At 29.6% G+C, this 19,978-nt stretch overlaps 1 protein-coding gene across 1 annotated transcript in view; it reads right to left on the reverse strand.

Moving 5' to 3' along the window:
- Window positions 1-19,978, reverse strand: part of LOC132926647 (carbonic anhydrase-related protein 10-like) — a 193,996-nt gene that overhangs the window by 12,771 nt on the left and 161,247 nt on the right. Inside the window, 4 exon segments of the mRNA XM_060991020.1 lie at window positions 7,318-7,367; window positions 7,369-7,469; window positions 8,077-8,095; window positions 8,097-8,144. Coding sequence (XP_060847003.1) covers window positions 7,318-7,367; window positions 7,369-7,469; window positions 8,077-8,095; window positions 8,097-8,144 — 218 coding nt within the window.

The raw sequence follows: 19,978 nt of genomic DNA on the forward strand, positions 1-19,978 counted from the left end.
GATTTGTTTACTTACATATTATATGATTTTTATGTATGTATCTAATCATTTTTTTTTTAAAGAAACAGCTTAAACGACGTTAAAAATTTAAAAACTTCAAAAAACTTCAAAATTTACTATAACACCTTGCTGATATAATGCATAAGTACATATTATTATAAAAAATATTTATTTATTTATTTATAAAAGTGTTTAATGTTGATATTGAATATAATTTTATACATTTTGTTAAAAATGAAATTGCCAATATTAATATCTAGGAGAATGCATAAAATGTGTTTATTAATATTAACCGGGTTCTTTTTTCCACATTCATCGGTTTTTACATTTATTAATTTTTGTTCAAAGTAATCTAAACGTATTATGCAATTTATCGAGTTTTGTCTCGAATACATTTAAATGCATATCGGTGTATGAACCGTGTCTCTTAATTCGATTATATTCATACAAACGATAAATATTTAATGCTAATCCGTCCAACATTAAATATTGACTTCAATATTATCGGAAACGGATTATGCGACCAAAATAAAATATAGCACTTAATGTACAGGTAACGAACGTCTTCCGACCGACTTAAAAATAGAATTCGATATCTCAAACGACATTTTTTTTCACGTTTCAGCTGTAGCGAAGTGCCATCGTCATTGTCGCGTAACTCAGATACCTATATACCGCCGTATTCATATTCAGTCGATTTCGTCGTGACTGTGACAGTGTTTGCGTGTACGTGTGCGTATATGAGTGTTTATTTCCCCCGAGGTGCGATCATTTGTTTTTTGTTTTGTATTTTTTTTTTAACACCAAATATATTATATGAGAACCATCACCAACCCACGCCGGCCGGCGGTGGCTGCTGTATATACGAGATCATGACAAAACGATCGTTGCCGTCTACGGAAATCGTGACTTACACCGACTTGGATTATTAGTTAGTTATATCCCATCACCGGTGGGAATTGTAGCCCCTCAGAAGTTTACTTTATATACATTATAGCATCGCCAAGTCTCCCGAAACCACATTTAAAAATATATGGTTGGGTTTATACCCCCCTACATTTGATCACCCAATTCCTAAGTATACGGCGGGCGTTATACGAAATGAATCATCATATACTTTACACGTGGATTCCTAGGTCATCGGATCTTACTCTGCGTGACTACTTCTTTTTGGGGGAAATGTTAAAAATACTGCGTGCGTGCCACTGCGTTATCACAAGCCGCACAGGATCTAAAAAACTAGCGAAGTCAACGGATGTGCATGGAATAAATTTTGAGTTTCGAATAGATGTTGTACACTTTTGAGTCATCATGTGATCAAGTGAAGTTATGTATACAATTTATAATATATATAATTAAATAAATTGTAGATATCAGCACGAACAATATTATACTATGTATTATATTTCCTGTAAGAAAAAGTGGGTTTGTTATAATAATATGTAGCGGTGTCGCGATTATTCAGCGCGCACTAACCGTTTGTGAAGCGAGCGAGGAACGCTATTATAGTAGACGATGTACCGTTGTATTTTGCGTTATGCAACAATTCAGTTTTTTGAAAAAATGTTGAATATCTATTAACTTAGAATTGTTCTACAGCTCAATATCCATGTATATTTTAATGAAAAGTATAACTCGTTCGATTTTAGGTAAATAAAAAAACAATAAACGATTGCATTTCTTCGGAGTGCACGTGTGCTGTATCCAATAGCGGTGTTGTGGTTTTTAAAAAAAGAAAGTATTGAGTATGATCACGTCATGTAAACTCTAATATATACGACTAAATAAATCATTAAAATATTATTAATTACTCGTGCTTACTGTGCATTTAAAACTATATACGACTTTTACTAATTTCATGTTGGAAAAGTTAGTTTAGGTTAGAAAATCCGGTTCTCAGCCGGCTTTTCTTGATCGATTATCATCACTTGACTTGTGTGTCACATTAAACGACATTTGACATAAGGTTTTATTCATCAAACAGTCGTCGGCTTATATTCATGAAATAAATATGTTTGGAAAATGTATTTATAATATTGTCCTTAAAATCTGTGCAAATAAAGAAATTAATCGGACTAAATTCTCTATATATTTCAAATATAAACACGGGATAAATTTTGAATTAATTATTATTAGTTTTGAATTTTCATTTATTTTTTACTGTGATATAATGTACCATGAATAATGGGCAGTTTAGTGAAAACTTGATGTGTACATAAAACAATTATAATAATATAGTACCTAGTAAATAGATTTGAATTTTATTACTGTTAATTATATGTTATTATATTTTTTGTAATTATAATTGTTAAATCATATCATCGTCTCCATATATTTAAACGTATTATCGTGTAGGTACCGAATGAAACCTTAGTATTTATAAATTTATGTTGAATATTCTTAGAAAAGATAGAAATTAATAATTTGAATTTAAATGTGTAGACATCGTTAAAAAAAACAGTGGCGTAGGCAGGGAAGGGTTAAAAGAGATTACAGCCTTACCCCCCCCCCCCCCCCCCCCCCCAAAAAAAAATATCAAGTTAAATTTAAAAATTATTTTAATTTTTAATAGTCTATGAAAACGCTACAAATATTGATCAGCCCTCCCAAAAAAGAATTATGGCTGCGCCACTGTTAAAAAATTTGCGCCACCCTTGGGATTCAACTCAAATATTATAAAATATATTATGAAAGCATACACACATATTATATGTAATTGTTACAGAATATATCCTTTATGATGTGCAACTTAAAAAAAATAATTCATTATTTAAGGGAAAAGTAGACAAACACGTCCCGCGAAGCTCTCCGTATTATAACACTATCTGTATAATAATATCTACTTCTGCTCGAACGCTGCAGATACAGACAGCCGGTGCTATAAATAAAAACGAGCGGTTGCGATCGTAAATCACAATAATTTCTGCCGTAATAACGACGGAAGTCGTAGGATAATAGAAGTTTTACGCGTAGGTTATAATTATTATTACGATTTAACGGATATTATGAATTTTAAGATAAAAAACAAAAACACGATAAGATAATAATATGTAAGAATGATTTCTACTTTGTGTCTATACGTACACACAATTACGTGTAGACACTCGGGTTGCCTCGACATCGCCGTCCGCATAAAATGTAATATTATTATATATTTCGCAGTAACACAGCCCGCGGCCGTATAAATAATATTATTAAAATGCGATGTGAAAATATGCGAAATGAACTTTGGACACGACTTCGCGTCCGGTCGGCGTCGGGTTTTTACGATCGCGAGCGCGATACACACACACACACACACAGTACACACACACATACACAGAGATAGTGTACGGTATTATATACGCGTATATTAAAATGACACGATAATAAACGTAATAATTTAATAAAATCGCGCGGTATTAGCATATAATTACAATACATTTAATAAAAAATATGTTTACTTGCGGCGAGAGATATCAACGAAATATTTGTTGACTGCTGTCGGTCGGACGGGACGCGACGATTTCCGCGATGCATTAAAAACACGGGTGGTTTTCGACGGTGAACGGGGCCGCGATGGCGTGCTGGAAACGATTCGGTTCAATAACCGCGGTTGCGTGGTTCCCGGTCGGTGGCGTGGCGAAGTGTTTAAAATAATTCGGGCAAATAATTTCCAGGATACCCATCACCCACACCCGGCACTTGTGTTCCTCCGCCAATCCCCGTTCGCGCATACGTTTTAATAAATCGTTTAAACCGCGTTTTGCGTTCACACTTTCGATTTCTTTCGAGCGCGTGTTATAACATATTTCCTCCTCAAAGACAACAACTCACAGCTGCTGTGTATATACACACTATACGACCGGCGAGAACTTTGGTGGGCCCCAGGGCTGATCAATTTCGGGCCCTTTTACTTATATATACTTATTTTATACCTAACCTAACCGCCTCCCCCCCCCCAGAAGTCCGGGCCCTGGGGATCTGGCGTGTACCTTGTACCTATACCTTGTACACCAGTGATTTTCAAACTTTTTTGTCATAGGCCCCCTCCCCCTAAATCTAATGTGAAACTGTCAAGGCCGCCTCAATCAAAATCGTTAACTATTCTATGACCTACCAGTATTAGGTTAGGTAGATAATATATATTTCAACCGGTCATAAGCCACGACCCCCAGTTTGAGAAGCACTGTTGTACACATCTCGCAAAAACCGTAAAAGAAATAGATCGGGAAACGACGTTCTTCAGTAGGTCTCCTTACGACAGCGGTCACCACGCGAAACAACTCGCGCGTAAAATATTTAAGTGTTATATTATAATAGTTGAAGTATTTGAACACTTGTTTTTGATGGAATTATACCCTAATCTATACGATAATAATAATAATAATATTGAAACGGCCGTAAACAATATTCTATAATATATAATTTATTGTGTAAAACCGCTTCGATAAACCGTCGAATTCGGAAAAAAATAAAATATGTTGTTTCACACCGACGGTTATGCCGAGTAAAGCGTAATGCACGAATAATAATATCGTTTGTTAAAAATCCCGGGTGTTTATATTGACGTGAATGTATAGGAGCTTATAGAGGGAGATATTTGACATAAATGTAAAACGAAAAAATATAAAAAACATAATTTTTATGATATATTTAACGCCGAACGGTGGTACGCATTGCGTGCGATGTGACGGGTAACTGTTTTAAAAGTTCAATCGATTTGAAATCTGAATCGCACAACGAGTCAAACATAATATAGTCAAATAGAACATTGAAAAATAAAAAAAATATCATCTCGAGTTTAGGTATGGGAAACGAAATTAACATTTTCGGTTATTACGTCGAACTCATTATTCGTTTTCTCGGTAACGCGGTCGAGCGGTTAGGTCAAGTAAACACATACCGTTAATAATAACATATGCCCCGTGAAATAATAATGACGTAGTGTTCCGCTTTGGAAATCGAGAAAAAATAAGCAATTGTCCGTTACGCGACGCGTGTCAGAATCGATAGCCGTTGTCGCGCGGTATCGATAAAAACAACATCACTTGAACTGCGTGCCAGCGCATTTGCCCGGCCGGCCGGATGGTAATATAATATTATCATGCAAATCGTGCAAAGTGCTCTTATTTCGTTGCCACGCACCACTCTGTACTCGTATTACTCGGTAAGCACTCTACAGACAGCCTTAAATTAACGCCGTCGTCGTCGTCGTCGTTTCTCAGCTCAATTTATTACCATATCGGCTTTTCGGGTGTGAGCCGCTTGTCCGGATCGTTGTTGACGTTTACCCCGACTCCGACGTGTTTTTTACAGCCTCGTAATCTGACCTGGTGCACGTCACGGACTCTGAGTGCGGCGAACCGCGCTAATCACTCCACTCACGTCGAGATGTTAATTCAATCAAACCGAGTATACTGTTTTTATATACCTGAAATAGTCTTTTTCTTTGGAGAATACTGCGTTTGATTTTACGATATTTATCTTAAAAAATTAAAATTTCGTGCAGTTGCGCGCGTGTGCAAAAATAAATGAATAAATAAAATCTGAGATCTTTCCGCCGAAAATAAATTTACTTTATTGTTTATTCATTGACAGATATTAAAATAAAGTTGGCGATCAGAAAATATCAAGTGCATTTTTGGCTAAATAAAATTTTAAAATATATCTGTTCAGTGAAAAATGTCACAGTAATAATAAATGGCTAAAAATAATTTTGTTAACATTAAAAATGAATTATTTTGTTTTTACCGTGAAAAAAGGAAAATGTCTAAAGAGACTTTGAGAAATTACATCCAGGACGTTGAATTAAAAAAGTTCGTCAAATCTATTCAAGCTTAAATTCCAATAGATGTATTGTATCATTATTTTGACTGATGTATTATTCTTCAAATTTATTGGAAAGAGTTAAATTAATACAATGAATACTGTAAGCCCGTAACCAATTAAATCACTAAATAAATTGAAAAATTAATTAATTAGTTTAGTTAAAAATAGCTTGCTTAGCTATAATTATTTACTTAACCGCAATTTTTGGACTAGTTAATGGTTAGGTTAGGTTTTGTGAACGATTTTATCATTTTGTTTTTCAATCTACAAGTATGAATAATATAATTATACAATAAAAATGTACACTGGGTGCACATTTTATGTTCAGTTTAATCCTTTTTTTTCATTCCTAGATTTACTCCTGGTTAGGTATAATAGGAATTAAAAACTATTTGTTTTTATCTTCGGCTGTGACAAATATGTAAATTTGGGCATTTTTATTTCCTTTATATACATGATAATATTATCTTTTATACATATATTTTAGTGACTTTTTTAAGAGATAGACGATAAATTTTCAGTACTATTCAAACTAATTCTAGCGATTATTTCTAAGAGTAGGCATAACAAATTTAATAACTATATACGAAATTTTGGTTATTTACAATGCGCATTCCTACGAGATGAATCTTGAAAAATTAGTTGGACTAGCTGGAGTATTAGGTAATTAGAACTATATTCTTGAGATTTTTGTATTGTCCAGAACGTAGAATGTTGAGCTGCTGAGCGTGGGCGTATCAATACGACTAACTAGCAAAATAAACGACCCACTATTTCGTCCTTACGCACACGATATCTGGTTCAGTCGGTTAGTTTAATATAAATTACTTTAAGGTTACAAGCAGCTCTGCACTTTATTATTGTCGTTCATATCCTTATTTCGGTCTATAACTATCACTGTAGTCGAGAGTTGTATGTATTTAAAAATTTTAAAATGTGATGAGATCGTGCACAAAAAACATTGTAATATTACATTAAATATATTTTGGAAATTCACCGAGACAATTAATGTGTAATAAAAACAGCAAATACCCGCAGTTAAATAACTAGTTAAGTATAAGTTTTAAAAAACATATTTTGTATAATACAGTTGCTGGACTGGTCATATCGTTCTAGAAAATATCGTATGTATAACGTTCAATAAAATATAACTATACTATGTTTTATAAAACTCCCGATGTTCATCATAACTATATTTACAAATTTATAACTATTATAAATACTATTAAAAAATATATTTTATAAAACAAATAATATTATTAAATATTTTTTTTTATGCCGATACAAACATATTAATAATATGTTTGCTGCTAGGATATTCAGGGCGTATTTCCTAAAAGTTCTTCAACCCATCATATGTAGACTAAATAACAACGTTTGATACACTCTTAATGACATACAAATCACGACTTAAATGAAAGCACTGTCGTGTGTTTAATAATGCCAAATGTTGTGTTGAACAGAACACACGTTGTATTACGTTGTATACGCGTGTACTCACCTTGTTGTTTAGTGATGTAGATTGGTTTGTTCAGTATTAACCAGGTAACGGTTTCCGTGACACGCGGGAACCGTAGTAGATCCGTCGTACGTCATGTAGTAATGAGTGGCAGGCAACAAATCGGCGACCGACAATCGCTTCACAGGAACTTCGTCGCCTAAACACAGAATAAAATAAATAATAATAATAATAATAATACTCATCAACCGTCGGTGGTGTGGTCGAACACCGCAAAATGAACTCGACGATTTTCATGTACTACCCCATAAGGTCCGACTCCACAAACGCGTGCATTAGGGTTATTACTTGTTATTTATTTATTACCGTGAACTATAAAGGTATTACGTACAGACGCTATAAATTGTCTGATACGTCAATACGCGACGGGCGAATGGACGGGAATGTATAAAACATTGTAACTGGTATTCGACCCAATTCGTAAATTTAAAACGGACAAACCGAGGATGATGTTATATATTACTCAGAGGTAATATTTTCGGATGAGTTTTGCATTATTTTTAATAATTATGTTATTTAAATCGTCCGCTATACATATGCCCAGGTATGTTTTTGTAAGAGGTACAAAATCAATTTCTATTGATATAAAACGTTTATTTTTTTTTTTTGGAATATTCTTATTCCGATTAAACTTACGCATTAAATATGCAAGTGCGTGGTCAATTTTTTTTTGTTGAGAATGTTAATCTAAAATCTAATATAATATTATTGACGATGACGACAGTAAATTTGATTTTTTAGCTTACCACTATACTTGATCATGTCCCAAATGATCGGTGAGTATTCGTAATTCTGGATTTGATAAATCACCAAGCTGAAAAAAAAAAAAAAAATAATAATAATATATGAAGATAGTCAAATTAAATGTAAGTGTGCTTTTGGTTCATAACAGTTATACATTATTAAAAAATTTTTTTTTTATATATATTCTAACATCACTTAAAATAATTGTCCTTATACATTTCCTACATAAACCCTATGATATACCTACTAAGTGTAACATTATGTTGAAAACGTTTTATATATTTACGCGAAGAGAAAATATAATCGCGGGAGGATAAATAGAACGTTAAATAATAAAGGCTCGAGTTATGTGTAAGATTATGATTTCAACAATAGGAATTATAAAATGACTGATCCGTGGGTTTTTCCATATGTGTCAGGAAGAGGATAATGGTAATATTGTGGTATGATGTTTGAAAAAAGATAGGTAAACATTATATGAGTTTATTGAAAGAGAAATTAAATTTTGTAACCGAAATCCAATGGGATGAATTGGTTTGTGGAAAAGACATTAAGTAGATACGTAACGTAACATCCAAAAGACTGTGAATCATTATCACGGATGTCTATTGTATCCGTTGAATGGTGGCACACTACACCACACAGCAAATTGAAAGTTTATGAGGGTCGTTGATGTTACGGAATGTAAAAAAAAATAATTGCGTGCAATCTCGCTTGATTTACCACCATGGACGTTTAACTGAAAAATGGTGAAAATTAAAAAAAAAAATCTAAGATGCTTTTATTTATTATTATTTTTTTTTTTTAAGAAAAAGTTTATATATTATTATATTTGTGCGAAACAAAAACTAATAATTAAAACAGATAATGGTAAATTAACGAAAATATATCAATTATATAATAGGTCATTAAAATATATAATGCAATAAATAATATATCATATTGTCAATCTAATTAAAAGAGTGGTATAGGCCACATTTCGCGTTAACATTTCGTATAGGTGCATACGACAAGAAAAACCCTTAAAAAAGCCTACACTAGTGTAATTAATAATAATAATAATAATATAGTGTAGTGCGTGCAATACCAAAAATATGTTTGAATCGCATAAAATAATGATTGTTTACAACTGTTAAAAGACTCGACCGACGCGATAATAATAATAATATACGCACACGCGTTAATAAATATTATGTTATTATTTTCGTACTTGTCGGAAAACTCGATATCAATAACACGATAATTGAACGTATTAAAGTGAGGTGCCCTGCCTACATATGCCATTTTGTAAAAGGTCAATGGATAATGTTTTACGTTAACGTCACATAAACATTAAATTGACGACCGACCACTTAAAACGACGGAATACTCGAAGTTGAAGTTTATATATATATTATTGAGTATGACTATCATATGTTGTATATACGATATTATTATACTATTATTAGATAATTACATTATTATTGTTGGTAAATATGCATATTGATTTCGTGTCAATATATTGTACAGACATTCGAGAGTTGTTTGATTGTAACAATATTATAATAATAGGTATATACTGTTTTTCCAATATAGTAATATTGTCATAATAATGATCCAATAAATTGTATGCTGCAGTAATGCGAGCAGATGTGAGTATACCTAAATAATATTATTATTTTTCAATGACGTTTTTAAGAGTTTCATCCGAAGCTTTGGGCTTTACGCTGCGCTCGTTATTTTCAAGTGCGTTATTTTAACATACGAACACGGTTTCCTGTCGCAAAAACAAAATATACATTTATTTCACGTTATCATCAACGCACGATTGGTTAAATTTATTGCACTAGGTGCGTTCAAAATAGCATTTATCCAATACGAGTACTGTTTTCAATTAGACTGTTTTATTGTTTTGAAACGCGTGTTTAATTTACTAATATAAGTAGGTTTTTGACGCAAATCATTATTTTAATAGTTTTAAACTACGTGTTTATGTACACAAGACTAAATCAATAATACACGGCAACATTGATATGAAATCATAAACGATGATAATATTATAATGGAGTTATGAGTGTTATATGACTATAATATTAGACGTGCAGTATAATTGAAACGTTTTCTTATTGCGTTCATCGTAATGAATTAATTCAAATTGATTTGTACTAATTACAAACAGATAAAAATATTTTGGATTACGGGAAATTTGACTCGTAACACGAATACATTAACTAGTAAGCATAAACTTTAACAGTCACAAACTTGTAATGGAATCAAAACAAAAATGATCATATTCCATTGTACTATGAGGATGGCAATATTGTATACTTGTGCCACGACGCAATAAAAAAACGTGACTCTAAAAATTTGAACTAATATTGGTCTAATTGGGCAAAGATCGATTAATAATCTGTATAATATTAGGGTATATAATATGATTGGTTTATAAAAAATGATTTTTAATAAAGTTAATAGAATAATTAATATTTAATTAATTGATCTGGTAAACGTTATAGAATTATTTTTAAATACAAAAGTGTATGCTCACTTGTGTCTAGATATCTACCACATAAATACGATATATACGGTTGTATAATATATTTAAAATATTATAATAACAAATCGAGGATATAATGGTATGAATATAAACCAAATAAATTTTTATGCTTAATTTTTGCACCATAAAAATGATTAAAATTTAGTATAATTAGTTATAAAAAATGAAAAATCACATAGTAGTATACGATTTTAAAACAAAAGTTTAATATTAAATTATACTTATTATACATACATTTAAATATATAATTTCTACTAAAAATGTGAGCTTTAAAACAAAAATGAAAATAATTTTAAATACTTCCTTGGATGGCGATAAGCAGTGTTGGGAATAGATGACTAAAAAAATATCTAAATAAGATAAATGGAATTTATCTAGATATAAACAAAATGATAATTAATTTTTTTTTTATATTTTGTATACATTTAAAATGGCATGGGGAGTATGGTGTTATACTAATAATTACGATAACAATGTATTAGAACATAATATGCATTATGCATATGATAATTAATGTATTTTTATACCCATTACTAGGAAAAATTAGTTTTGAATAAATCATGTAAAATATATATATTATAATATAATATGCACTCACAGCTATAGCGACTTGTAATAAACTTATTACCAAGGGCGAGCTATAAACCTCACCTTACATATAAACCTCACCTTACATATTTAAAACACATACATAATAAATAATATAAAATTACAACCAACAATAATTATAAGCAGTGTAAGTATGTAGGTATATAATCTTTATAGAATGGTTTTACAAGAATATCATTTTGGTATATTTTTAAAATATACGGGGCAATATACAATCACTCAATTTTTAATGATGGACTGTAGTGTACATTTGTTATATTTTGTTGTTGACAATAATAACAAGAAATTATATTGTAAACTTTTTTTATTTTACTATTTTAGTAACATTGGTTTTGTTTGTAATATGGATTAGGCGCTCTTGTCTCATAGTTTGTGTTTTTAACATTATTATTCTGTGATGAAAAATAGTATAATATTTTCTTATTTAATTTTTTGTAGAAGTATTTTAATATTTAAATTATCTATATAAGCCAATTTTTCATCTAAGCTAAATATTAGATGAATTAAAACATAATTCTCTACATAATTTAAAAGGTATTAAATTTATACACATTTTAACTAGATAATTTTCAACACAGGTGGTCCAGTTTTACTTTTCATTATTTCGAAAACCAAACAACATTCTTGTTATTTTTGAAATGTATATAAAGGCCTATTTTTTTTTTTTTTTATTCTTAGTATTTTTCTCAAGAATATCATTTATAAATGGACGATATCATAAAAGCTGTATAACATCATTTTACATAGGTATAGGATAATTTTTTAAACAGTAAACATACATATTATTTCTAAGAGTATCAATGTTTTTGAAATTATTTTTTTTTACATTTTTCTAAGACTACAATGTCGTGTAATAATTGTACGATATCAAATTTTGAACAATTGATAAAAAAATATTGAATAATATAATATTTAATATTTTTTTTTTGGTTTACTATTTCTCTGATCTGAATTCTAAATAGGTAATATTAACTTACAATTAATTTAAAATTAAATTTTTATATACAATTAAAAATATATTTAGTCGAGGTAAAATCTTCAAAAATGATTACGAAAAAAATATTTGGAATAAATTAAAATTATGTAAAAACAATATTTTTAAAAAATGTTAATACTTTTCAAATTGTTCATTTACCTTTAAATGATTTACTAAGTATGATAAACTGACTATACATTTTTTTAATACAAAAGCATATTGTATTGTTTATAATACGCTAGACATCTGCCTTATTAGTTATAACTTTTCTTATACTATGACCAAATTGCACTTAAAACCAAACTCAAATACACCAAGAACTGAATATATGTTAAAATCTCAAAACAAATAAAATTACTCATATAATAACGACAAAGTAGTTATAAATGCGTTTACACATGTGCGAAACGCGTTCGTATGGCACACGGTTTACGATTTGACGAGCTATGAGCGTCGTTAAGAGATCGATTGCAAATTATTATTGAAAGTGTGATCAAGGCCACAAACACAGGTGCAGCTAGTCGGTGAACATTGCGCAGTGATTTCAGAAGTTTTATTCGAAGAGTTACGTGAACGTCTGTTCTCTTAGAACGTGTGGACGGTAGATAATATGTTTGAGGAATAACACAACTGCAATCCTCTGAAAAGTTATTAATTTTTAAGTTTTTAACACAACATATCTTTTGAACTACAGTCATTAGTTTATGCTTTGTACTATAGCATCTCTCTTGTGTTTCTTATTTCAATCACTTCGAAGACTTTAAGTCGTCATGATATAGTTGACTTATTATTAATTATTTATGTGTTATATGATTTTTGGCTGTAGATTTTTGACTTATTATTATTAATTATTCATATTTTATATGATTTTGTTTAATTAATTGTTGAGTGTATATTATAAGCATTTTCATACCGCTCAAACGTTATTTTTAATTGAATAATTCTCGCCCAAACGGTATATATCTATTCGCCCAAACGGACTATATTTTGGGTCGATTCGCCTAAACGGTCTACGCCCTTTCGAAAATATTACGAAAAAATAATAAAATGTAGGTACAATAATATTCACTACAACACGACAACGACGACTGATCGGCATAATGGTCGACAAGAAACAATAAGAAGTAAACTAATGTGTAATCAGTAAAAATGACTAGAATGACCTAAAAATGTCAAAAAATGACTTAAAAAGTAATAAACACATGCAAAATACAAAATAAAAATTAGTTGTTCAGATTCACATGTTAATGAAACACATCTGTGGCCAGCAGTATAGCATCGTCTAAAAAGTTCTAAAAAAAAAAAAAAAAAAATGCAAAATGCATCAAGTTTCGAGCTCTAATAATTATGACGTAATTTATTTTGCGCTGCAGTCAAATGTCACGTTAAACAATTTCATTAACTAACGGATCGTACGTTTCTATACGTTATTATAATTCTTATGATAGTTTTTGCCGTTTACTTATCACAAAACGACATACTGAGCCGTTTAATCATTCTTTTTTGCGTTGACCCTATGCGAACATCAGAAAACACGCTGTTTAAATACGTACTATGCGCGATCGAAATAAAAGCGTTTAATACAATATAATATTGTTTTTCGTATTATTTGTTTTTCGATGTTTTTCGTCCGCAGCAGTCGCGATCTTTACCGCGTATTTTGATATGACATATCGTTTTAATATATTATATGCGGTTCCCGAGTCTTGTCACTTTGGTCACGTATAAACGGAGTTCGTGTAGTCTGTTGTGAATACGCAGCATATAAACGATGACCACGGTTTGACAAATCACACGCTTTCGCATTAATTTTATCTTGAATAATCATAATAATTATACAATACATAAAACCGAAAAATGAATTTAATATATTATGTATTCAGTGAAGTCTATACGGAGATTTTTCGTTTGTCATAATATTTAAATTTAATATAATTTAATATGAAATATATTTTCATCGTCATTATGGGGGCTCATATATAACACAACGATAGAGGTCACTCGGAGAATTAGATATCAACAAATACGTCATATTATATAATACACGATTTTGTAAGCATTTATCGTTTGTAAAGTTAGTTTACTAAGTAAGTAAGTAAATATACGAGTTGGACCAATTCAGTAAAAAAGGAGAAAGTACAGATGACCGCTCTGCTGTTTAATAGGTGTTGGGTGTACCTCCGCATTTAGTAATTCAGTGGTACGTATAATATGTTAAATGTAAATTCGATGATAAGAAAATCATATTGCATACGAAAAACGATTTTGAGCGAAGAAGATCTGTCTGCAGCCTATATTACAATATCCGGTTAGTGTCTAATAACGCTAACCGGCAGAATTTCTTATGTGTTAACCGATAGAACTCTACCGGTTAGTCTTAACCGACACTTAACCGGACATTGTAAGAACAGCCCTAAGTATATTTTGTGGTAAATTTATATTAATTATTAAAGTAATTTATTTTACTATTTACTTAATACGGAAGGACGAATTATTATTTTTTGTCTAGACATTTCGTTTAAAGATGTCATTGCGTTCGTTGAAGTATAATAAAATATAACAACAGTTTAAAGTAGCTATAAATACAAAATTAAAATTTATATTCTTCGTTTAAATAAATATACAAATGTTATTTTAATGTTTTTAAATAGCACTAATGATAACTTATAATATTGAATTTTTAAGGTTTTTTTATCTAGCAAAAAATGTTGTATTGACATTTATAGAAAAAAAATTTAATTCATATAATATAATATAACAAAAATAATCAATATATTTTATAATTTTACATCATTATGTTAAATTATATTATAAACATTTCAATTATATGTAGTTAATGGTTATTCGCTTTGTTATACTACCAAAAACCAAGGTTTGGTTGAAAACTGGTTTTGCATAAAAATTCAATTTTTTCTTTATTTTTGTTGGCTATTTTAAAAAGAACTTTACATTTTTTACTTTTGAGTTTTGACCATCAAAATTAACAACTAAATCCAAATGGCGACCACCATCAAAGTTAAAAATCAATGTATTACTTCCCAAAAAGGTTAAACATCATCATTGTAAAATCAATATATGTATGTACGTCCACTGCTCAGCTTATTATTTGTAAAGGTAGGTATTTAGTTTTTAGAACAACATATAGGGTGTTTTAAACATTAATAATCATCTTTAGAAGTATAAACTCTATAGATAAATATTTGTTAGTTTTGTTTTTAGTAAGTTTATATTTCAAACGGTAAATGTTTGTTGTTTATGTTGAGATTTTTTCAATTTAATTGTATGGACTATATAGTTTAATTTTACTTTTTGTTTTTTTATAGAAGTATTTACAATTTACATACATCGATAATATCAAATAACAAAAATCTCACTTTTTAAGAAAGAAAGAAAAACAAAATTTTTAATGATAGAAATAATTTTTTATTTTTAGGAATTGGTAATTAATTTTTGATAAGATTTATAAACTATTATAATTTAGTTGACCCGTATGAAAAATACGGTATACTATATTGTTTCAAAATAATGATTGGTCTTATAAAAACGATTTCTAATTGTTTAACTATTAATTAAAAGTTTTTGATTTTGTCTGAAACGGGCAATGCAGGATTACTTAATTATGTACAGACGTAATCAGGATGTAAACGGTATTAATGGAATTAATTTAAAGTGAACCAGTCGTATCATTGTTTTTCAATTGATTTTTTTTTTTATCATTTTACTTCTAACGTCCGAAGCCATAGAACAACATGACTTTAATTTAAATTTAAAACATTAATTGTACTATTATAAGGGTGGCAATGTCCAATGTCATTTTGAAATCTAATGTCGAATACATAATATTATGTATATGTCTAACTTATATTGTATTGTATTGTATTTTTTTTTTATTCACAATATCGCTATCGCTTCATTTAAAAATATCAATCAAGTAAAATATAGACACTGTCTGCGATGACCCCGACACGCTTGGTACAGATTGAGCGCCGTACGTGTGTGGGTATATCGGTTTAGTCTAGTTTAAACTATTAATAATATCGTTATTTATAGAATATCTACACCGCAATTTCGACGTTTAAATACTTAAATCAACAGGTTGGTACATATGCACCAATTTAAATGGTGGGACGACGAGTGGGGGGGTCCAAACAGTTCAAATTACTGATTACGACTGCGGAATATGCAATTTCGTCTACGAAAATATAGATTGATTAAATATTCAGTTTTGATAGTTCGCGTTCGTGTGGTTAAATTTTGATGTCACGGAATTAAATTTCGCGCATACGCCTATAATATTAATAATAATGCACATTTGTATGCATAATGTAATGTACACATTTGGTAACAATTACAATCATTTGAATGTCGATAGTAAACTAGTAAATAATACTAACGTAGTGCTGGAACAACTATGATAATCTTGCCGTGTTATCTTAATCTTATTACACATAACACCCACCGGATCACCGATTCTCTATAATAGCAAACTTTCTCGTCGAATTTCTAAAATTCAGTGTTCGTATTTATTCGTATTTACGTATTTGGACCTCTCACGATCTAAATCAACAGTTCATAGTTGTGCGTCAATGTTATTACCTCAGATCGAGTACAGAAGAAACGTTTATTAAAATAGAATAATTATATTACAACGGAATTTCGAGTAAACTGGTCTATTATTTCAAAAAAATCATCTTGTCCGACACACCACTACTCAATTATAACAATAATCAACTATGTATTAAAAGACGACGGATGAAGAATTATAGTGTTTTTGTTTTTTCAATTTCTTAATGTACAAGTAAAATAATATTTTGTATTGAACATTTACTCGCAGTAAGTCGGATGTATGCAGTCGCTGAACTCGTGCTCACGGCTATGCGAAAATGACGACATTCGTGTTGTTATTATATGGTTATAATAACTGAATTCCGGTTTTTCGAGGATTTATACATTATTGACATAAAAGTATGTGTGAAATTGTATCGCAGACACGATAATACCATAATATAAATGGTAAATTATATAGATGAGTCAAACAAGTTTTGTGAACATTTTCCTGTAAGTTCAAAGTATAATCTGGTCAAATCTATATTTTGTGCGTCGTACAATTTTTCTTTCTTTCTTTAATCAGAATTTCATAGAAAAATCATTGCGCTAATGGCAGTGAAAGTCATTTTGATAAAACATTTCAAGTCTATTTGATCTCGTAACATTGTAAGTTACGTGCAAGAACAACTCGTGTTCATTGTTATATTATTTTTGAGACTGTGTCAAAGAATAAAAGCCTTCGAAAGAAACACTAATCTTTCTGATGTCGCGAGATATTTATTGTTTTTCATCAGTTCATTTTCGTTACCTGTATGAAATATTTGATATTCGGATATTCGTACATCCACATGTTGAGTTTTAGGATGGCGTAACGTGCGAATAAAAAAAAAGAAAACTCGACGAACGTTTTACATCTTACGTATTACTAAATATATTATACTATAAAAACGAACAGGTTTCGAAATTAATCAAATAATTATATTTTTTCAATTAGTTTGGTTTTTGTTTTAAAATATTAAAAACGATCTATTCTTTCAAACAACGTAAGCATCCTAAAAATGTGTCCACATTTTTGGCAAGATTCCAGATATAAATATCCAAACCAATAAAAGAACATAAACAGAAACAATGATCAACTAAAATTCACCTTTAGTCGTAGTTTTCAATATTTTATCAGAAATTGTTTTCAATTTAAATTCGATAAGCGGTCCACAAATTTTCATTTTTTCATCCGTTCTAAAAACATGTATCGCTAAAATCAGTTGGTTATTATGTCCTTAGTAAATTCTTGTTTGATATTTTCACTTTTTTTATTAATTATTTTCTTTTATCAGCTCTGATATTATCTTCATTAATATCACTTTCGATTATATACAACAACAAAAAAAAGAAAAAGAAAGAAAACTCATCTCAAAAAGTTATATGATTTTTTATTATTTTTTGTATTACAATTTATAAATAAACCGTTTTAAAAGATTTAATGAAATCAAATAGTTTCCGTTTAAAAATGAACAAATATAAAAGAGAGCGTACTTACTGGCATTCCCAGAGTTTTAAATACAATGAAATCTGGTAATTTTAGAAACCATGAAAATTTAACGCATATTAAATGTTATTCTTTTTTGATATATACGTATACTTATAATATAAAATTGGTAATATATTATTTTGTGTTAATTTAATACAAAAACGATATTGTATTATAAGATTGAAAAACAATTTTTCAATACACTATTACAAACAGAGATTTTATCAAAATATATTAATGAACGTACAACAGATTTGAAGTAGAAAAATCAAAACAAATTGTGTTACTTTTTTACTTAAAAAAAATACGAATTACCTAGTAATACCCATAATATCATTGTATGCAAATCTAAAAATCTCATTCGGTATAATTACCTCACTTATTATTTTGCTATTAATGTAATAATTATATTACACATTCTGTATTACCAGACATTACTCGGAAATGAACAAAACCAAAGTAGACAATTTACCTGTGACTGATAGTCATAAATCATAATAAACTAATTGTTTTCAAGTGGGTTTCTCTGGCACAACAATGTTAACAATCTTACATTTTTCTAACACCATAAATTGTGAATTATCCCTTGTTTAAATATTTTGACTAAGAAATGTATCTTAATCAACGAGAGTAAATAAGTAGGTACTAGCTAATAGAGACGTCATGTAAGGTATACTAAAAACGAATCAATAATTTTGGAGTGTATAGAGAACAAAGAATGAAGAAAAAATGACAGAAACATTATTTTGTATACATATAATATAATGTTATTAGTATAATTTTATTAAGTATATCTGATAACAACTTAAATTTAAATTCTCATTAGTTTTTAAAAATAAACTGGATATGGACTTTGAGATAATTGAATAAATACCTACCTACTTTTGTTCAGTCTTGGCGATACTGTAATCGGTCGCCACAAAAGACAGATAAGCACGCTGGACGCGCTGCGTTGATTAAAGGACACATTATTAATTTTAGTCTGCCGACTATGTTTAATAAATAATTCAAAATTTAACCTAGTTTGATTTATATTTATTTTTCTAAACATAAATAATAATATTAAAAATCGTTCAAATTACCATGCGTTCGATTGTGCAACAAATTACAATTGCCGTACGGCCCGAACAACTTTAAAAATAATAATACTCGATAATAAACGTTTCAAATATTGAATCTTTTTAAATATCGATAAAGCCATAGACGTATACTGGGGGGGGGGGTGCAAGGGGGGATATTTCCCCCAGAATAAATTAGGAGTGAGTAATATAATATATAGATATGTAACTATATATTTGCCCCCCCCCCAATAATTTTACAAGTTGCGCTCATGAATAAAACGGTTGTTCAATTATATGTGTTAGTATATTATGACCGAATATCAGAATTGACAATTTTTGTGCAAAATGCATAGCATACATTTAACTATCGCGTTAAAACATTTAATAATTTTTTTTATTGTATGTATATTATTATAGGTATCAATATTTTAATATTATTTAAAATTTTAATTCCATGTTTTTACATTTTAAAATGATAGTTTTTATAATATACCATTTTATTAAGTAAAATGTCACACATAAAAGTGTTGCTAATGAATGCATTTTTTCCCGAGGGTAAAGTATGCAAAAATTAATAGCAACTAAAAAATTATGCATATTGTGTTACAAAAATGTGTAGATTGTACATTCCAATGAACTAAAAATA

This window comes from Rhopalosiphum padi, chromosome 3 (assembly GCF_020882245.1).
Source record: "Rhopalosiphum padi isolate XX-2018 chromosome 3, ASM2088224v1, whole genome shotgun sequence".
NCBI lineage: Eukaryota > Metazoa > Arthropoda > Insecta > Hemiptera > Aphididae > Rhopalosiphum > Rhopalosiphum padi.